This window comes from Tinamus guttatus, unplaced genomic scaffold (genome assembly GCF_059628265.1).
Source record: "Tinamus guttatus ecotype Peru unplaced genomic scaffold, ASM5962826v1 Tinamus_guttatus_pri_ptg000045l, whole genome shotgun sequence".
In the NCBI taxonomy this organism is placed as follows: domain Eukaryota; kingdom Metazoa; phylum Chordata; class Aves; order Tinamiformes; family Tinamidae; genus Tinamus; species Tinamus guttatus.
In genome coordinates, this window is record NW_028288579.1 from 3,132,103 (window position 1) to 3,138,408 (window position 6,306).

Consider the following 6,306-nt stretch of genomic DNA (forward strand, 5'->3'; position numbering starts at 1 on the left):
CTCAACCCTCTTAGTCCTTGATCACTTCATTGTTTCTGCAAACAATGAAAAAGTGAGATGGAAAGAACAGCTGTGAACAGCTGGGCTTGTTGGCCAGGTGTTGCCCTGATATTAAAGTATCCTCTTTGGAGCAAGGCTTCTATTCCCTGAAAAAGGCTAAAAGACCTAAATCCAGGCAGACTTCACTCTATCTGCTCTTTTTGAATACATGACATGACACAGCTTTGCTGAGATCCAAGAAAGGAGGCTGAGACAAAACAAAATAAGCAACAAAAAATCGCCTCTAACCTGCTCTCCCAGTTGCATCAGTGGGGAGTTCCAAAAGGTCTCAACAGTCACGTTTTGCCAAGCTTTTGGCAAATAATTTGGGTTACTTATCAAAGGGTTGGGGAGCCCTTCCTCTTTTCATCCTCCAGCTCATCTCTGCTTATCGAAGACTCCTTATAGGAATTTAGGAGTCCCAGTTGGGAGCAACTGGTTTTTTGGAGCAGCTTCACAGGGTTGCTCGGACCTGCAGGAACCATCGTTGTGTTTTACTGTGTCTGTGAGGCTCCCCTGGGCAAAGAGCCTCTACTTCCTCTGCTCAAAAAAGTCCTCTGGCTCCTAGAAAACGTCCCTGCTTGTCCCAAGGTAACACAGTCTTGAAAGCAAATCAAGAAATAAAGAAAAAGTGGATTGGATTCAGAAGCGAATTGATTTATTGTCTGCTGACATTGTAACTCGATCGCAGCGATGTTCGCCCGGGCACCAGGAATAGTGATGTATGACTTACACATCCCACCATGGGGAGATTTATTCAAGGAAAACAGAGAGAGAGGCAAATACCTATATGTCATCCTGAGGAGAGATGTGTAGATTTTGTGCCAGGTGGCCCAGGAGAACCATTCAGCACCACCAGCAATGCCGGTGGCCTTGGCCCACCAAGTGCCTCTTGCTAGCGTGCCCCAGTCAAAATGAGCAGATCCAGATTTACTGGAAAGAAAGAAAAGGGTAAGAATATGGCCTTAAATCTCTGAAAGTAGTAAAACAAGAAGCTACAGCTCTAAGAGTGATTTCCCAGTTGCAGTGTTTTACTACCTGTATTTGTACCTGTATTTCTGGAAGCCACTATCAAGTTAGTATCAGCTGAGCACACGAGAGAGCTGAGCTCTAAAGCTGTACCTAAACCCACCTCAATTCAGAAAAGTGCCTAAGCCTGTAGCTCTGTGCCAGTCAAACCAGACAGGTGCCTCCTTAAGGACTGGGCTAACGGAGGCACCAAGATGGCCAGAAGGGATGGGGAAGGTTATGTGCGTAATTTCTATTGCAGCTCAGCACCTGATGCTGCGTTACTGAGGCCTGAATCCTCTCCAGCTGCGAATTTGCTTGGACGTTGATTGCAAGTATGGGAACAGGAGTTGAGTCCGCATGCCTGGATGGTGGTGGGGACAAGGTGCTCTTGTGGGTGCTGCATCGATGGAGTTGACACTTTTGGGGACACCAGCTAAGCATAGTAGCTGTGACCAGTGCTTTATATGGTAAGACCTGGTTTGGGCTTCTGATTTTTCTTTTTATTTTCAGCAAGTTTTAGCATGCACTTAAACTTAGCTGTTTCCTTTACCTCTGCTAGGCTATCGATAGCCTGAAATTTAGGTATATCCAATTAATATTTGTGGTTTCAGAGTTCCTCAAGGAATCCACAATACAAATAGCGTGATATTTAGTGTGAATACGAATAGGGGCTATTTAAATAGACTAAATCTGCCTCCTAACGATTATTTGACGTTTTTCCTGTTCTTCCTGAATTTCTGCTCCTCTGTGAAGCGCAGAGGTCCCCTTGCTGCCCTAGGCTTGCCCACGTCGCCGTTTTGGGTCCCCGAGGTGCTGCTGATGCTCCAGTGCCGCCTGCCGGCCCCGGCGCCGACTCGGGCTGAGCTCGTGCGCTGCCTCCTTGGGTTTTAGGTGCTTGCATTAGGAAAGCAACAGCACCTACGTGTGGCCAGCATGCACTAGACGTGTGCAAGGGAGCTGCAAGAGATCTGTAGGTGCACAGGGGTCCGTTGTGCAGCTGCCTGTGCTTTGTTGCGGGTGTTGGTGGATGTGAGGTGAGTGCCAGGGGCTGCGCTGCTGCCGTGTTGCTCTTTCTGGTGCTGTGTGGCTCAGTGCCTGCCCCTTGTCCCCTCTAATTTCTGACGGTACTGCTTAGCCTGCCTTCTCTGTAATTGTCAGCTATATTGAAATTCGATGGGCAATATAGAAATGAGCAGGCAGGGGGGGCTTGGCTGCAGCCAGACTCGGTTATATGGGGGATTCTGGTCTTTTGCTCTTGTTCCGCGTGAATCCGCTGGCCTCGTGCTTTCCTCTGGCATCGCTCTGGGCTGGGATTGAGGAGGTTTATCCCACAGCAGCTATTCTGAGCGGCGACGTTGCACTTAAGCCCCTCAAGCCTCCGGGCTGACCCGCTGGGTCACAGCTCCCGTCGCGGTGCCGCGGACCTGCCGGCGGCTGCTCCTGGCATCGTCCCTAACCTGCTTCAGTGCAAGTGGCTTGAGCTGCTCAGCCGAACAAGTGCTGACCCAGGTTAGGGGAACGGGATATTGCGGTTTCTTGCAGAGGGATTTTGCCCCTCTACACCATGTGCCCTAGCTCCCCATGAAGCTTCCAGGACATCTGCAACCCCTTCCCTCCAGGGCCTCTCCCCAGGACCTTCACTCCAAGTTCAGTTGTGCTCTGGTTGCAGGGGGCATTTGGCTGCTGGGGTGTTTGTTTGTTTGTTCCTTTGGGGTTTTTAACCCTCAAACTTGGAGTCCGCTCTGAAGCCCATCACTTCTTTGGTCTCTGTAATTTAGATGCTACTGGTTTCTGTTCTCATCCCAAGCTCCCTGGCAGCCCTTAGTCTCTTGTGTCCAGCCGGGGATGCTCTTCCTCACACGAGACTCGCTTTTTAAATTAAGTTTTAAATGATGGAGTAGTGGGTAAATCGTGGACTTCAGAGAATGCCCTTTTGAAGGTGTTTTCTCCAAGGGCAGCTGTGTTACCCGCTGCCTCTGCTCTCTGACATGCAGCCGTTCACCAGGCGGATCCGAAGCAACCGAAACCACAAATGGGTCCCATGGACACCCGGTCTCATTGGCACCGCTAGAGCGATTCTGAGCGAGCACCCAGCAGTGTCTAAGGATGCGGAAAGCGGAATTTGCTGAGTTTTCCCTACCCGCCAAAGCGTCTGCATCCCTTCCTGGCTCCGAGGAAGTTTGTGCCCTCCTGCTGCAGAGCAAAAAGTGCTGCCACATCCCGCTGGTGAAAATGCACGGCAGCAATCGGGAGTCTTTTCCATGAGGAAAATGTGTGCGCGAGGAGGTGGCAAGGACTGTCCCGGGCTGGGACACGGGACGGGCAAGAGGAAGAGGTGGCCAGGGAAGGAGTTTGCTCCTGGCACCAGGGAAGGCTGCCAGGTCGCTGGAGTGGGACTCTAAAAGCCATAAAAAGACTGGGAATTTGTGTAGAGGGGGGTTCCTGCAGCACCGATGGCTCCTGCACCGTGGTGGCAGGACGGTGGTGACAGACCTTGGTGCTCCTCAGGGCAGGGAGGGTGAACAGGGGCGTTTCAGGCTGCTCCACGTGTGGGTCGGAGCAGGAAAGCTGGCATCAGCTCTGAGGCCCTTCAATTTAGATGCATTGATAGGCTTTATTATAGATGCCTATCTAAATTAAACAATTAAAATGTCATGTACTTCCCAATTGCTATGATAAGCAGAAATATGAAACCAAACTATCAGTGTGGAGGACTTTGGAGGACACAGATTATGTTTTGGAAAACTTACTGATAAAACAAAGAGAGGGAGAGAAAAAATCCTGTAAATGCAGTGCTGAGTTTTCAGACTCTAGGCTGCTTTTTGACGGCTACTCTAAATGGCTTAAGCTAACATAAAATCCCCAAAGCATAATCTAAAATAAGGGTGTCCTACCACAGATCTCTACCAATATGGGGAATATATTGAATTTATTATTTTTGGTACTGAATTTTTTACGTAGTAAACTATAGATGTAACTTATGCATAAACCCCGTTGCCTTCCAATTGCACTTGTTGCTTCCAAGTTGATTTCTGCAGACTTTAGTGCTTCCTCCGCGCAGCTAGTGTCACACTGGGGATTCTTCCTTCGTGCCGCCGGTCGCTCTGAGCAGCCGAGGCGCCGGGAGGGCAGCGAGCGCCTCGGCCTGACCCGCGCGCTGCTCCCGCGCCCTGGCCCCGTGACATATTTCTCACTTGCAGCTTAGAGGTGCTGGGTCGTCTCCTCGGTGCCCCGCAAAGCCCCTTTCACCCGCACAGGGCACCAGGAGCTGGGCCAGCCTAATCTTGTCCTAAAGCCACCCTTGCCGGAACGCTGACCGAGATGGCGAGAGCGTCCCTGCCCTTTGCTCCTGGGCTGGCTTGGACATTGGCGCTGTGTTTTGGAGCCCTTCCTAGCGTGCTCTTCCAAGGAAACCGCAGGCTCCGTGCACGGCAGCTCCATGCGCTGCCCGTCAGCGCGGTGGCACCTTGGCCACGAGCCCTGCAAGGCTTGGTGGCCAGGCTGCACTCGGCAGGAACGAGCTGCGTCATCATCCCCAGCTTTTTTTAGCAAGCAGCGAGTTCACCTGGGATAGAGAAAAGGGTCTTGCTGGGGCTGCAGAGATTTGCAGTTGTGCTGCACCCTCTCGTGCACGGGAGACCCGTCCTGGCCAGGACAGAGAGGCCTGCGGGCCCGGGGCTGCTTCGGCTCTGCTGTTTGCAGAAGGGCCCACGGGGCAGCCCGTGGTGTCCCGGGAATGTCAGCACAGCATAACAAGAGCATTTAATCCATCTAAAGCACCTCTTACTGCACCAAGGCAGTGCAGAGGCCTTAGCCAAGATGGGAGTCGGGCTTGCTATATCCCATAAAATGTGCCCTGCAAATGACTTACCCCTATGTTATCTCCATGCGCATTTACTGCTTACACAGCTGATATCTGCTCCTTCTGCCCCGAGGACTCGGTTCTGAGCCCAAACTCCCTGGAGAAGGTGGAAAGGCACCGTGTCCTTTGAGGAGACCTGGCGTTTGGGACCTGCTGGAGCGAGGGGAGAGCTGCCAGGGGAGCATTCAAATTTAGCTTCTGCCACTGTAGGCAATGTGGCATTAAAAGAAGGAGATTAAGTTATTAAACTGAGCTGCTTTAATCACGCAGTTCGGGGAAATCCATTGCTACAGGAGAGCGGAGGATTAATGTATTTTTACCGCAAAGCCAATACATCTCTTCTGACCAGTTAGCAGCTGCTCACTCGCGCATATGAAACTTCATTCTCTGGGTGTGCGGGCGGTGGTATGGGATCAGATGGAGTTTTATTTGGAGATTGACCCCGTTACCCTGAATCTCATCATTCTGGTGGCGAGCTACGTCATCTTGCTGCTGGTTTTCCTCATCTCCTGTGTGCTCTATGACTGCCGGGGGAAGGATCCCAGCAAGGAATACGCTCCCGAGATCCCCGCGGAGACGCAGCCTCCCATCCGGCTGGTGGTGATGCAGCAGGGTGCCCCCGGCACCCGCTGGGCCAAGGGAATCGTCTCTGCCTACGGAAGCCCCTCCGACCTGCCGGGGAAAAGGACTACGGCCGTGTGAGGGACCCGGCGCTCGGCCCGGCCGGCCGCGGGACGTCGCGCTGCCAGGTAGGCAGGGACGCTGGCCGGGCCCGTGCCTGGGGCGCCCTGTTGTGCGTCCGGCTCCGGTCAGCGCCCCAGGGCCCGGGCGGCCTCGCGGGCCCTTGGCCTCCGCAGCGGGATGAGCGCCGCGTGGGCGTTTTATAGGGATAGAGACAGGGAATCCTGCAGGGGCTGTGCCCAGGGGTGCTGAACACTGCCCATGGTGCCCACTGGGCACGGGCAGCACTTCCATGGCCTGGTGCTCGCACGAGCGCCGTGCTCGGTCCTCCAGAGACTGATCCGTGCTGATAGAGCTGGCGGACTCTGCCCTCAAACGTGGAGCTGGAAGTGGCCGAGGGCATTTCGCTCCCGATAGCAGGAAATGCCCCAGCCCTGGAAAACAGAGAGTGAAGTGTGCGAGCGCGTGGCTGCCCTCGTGGAAGCCCTGTCTGCAGGGACGGCACCGAGGGCGCGAGTGCAGGTGCCTCACGAGCTGCCCTTGGCCTGAGCTTTGCTCAGCACCACGAAACCAGCACGAGCAGCCCCCCGGCTCCGCGATCTGCGTGGTGCCGTTGAAGGTCCATATCCTTCGCGGGGGTCCACATGGAACAACATGTGCCTGGGAAGCGGCAGTGCGGCCGGTCCGGCCCAGCGGAGCCGCGCGGGCTCTGG

General features: G+C 53.8%; 1 protein-coding gene across 1 annotated transcript; it reads left to right on the plus strand.

The window, feature by feature from the left end:
* Positions 1-5,284: 5,284 nt before the first annotated feature.
* On the plus strand, positions 5,285-5,614 carry SMIM36 (small integral membrane protein 36). Its single transcript, XM_088537312.1, has one exon. It carries the CDS (start codon positions 5,285-5,287, stop codon positions 5,612-5,614), a length of 330 nt encoding a protein of 109 aa, XP_088393438.1.
* The last annotated feature ends 692 nt before the right edge of the window (positions 5,615-6,306 follow it).

Coding starts and splice junctions, on each gene's coding strand:
- SMIM36 (XM_088537312.1), top strand. CDS start 5,285: ATGAAACTTCATTCTCTGGGTGTGCGGGCGGTGGTATGGGATCAGATG.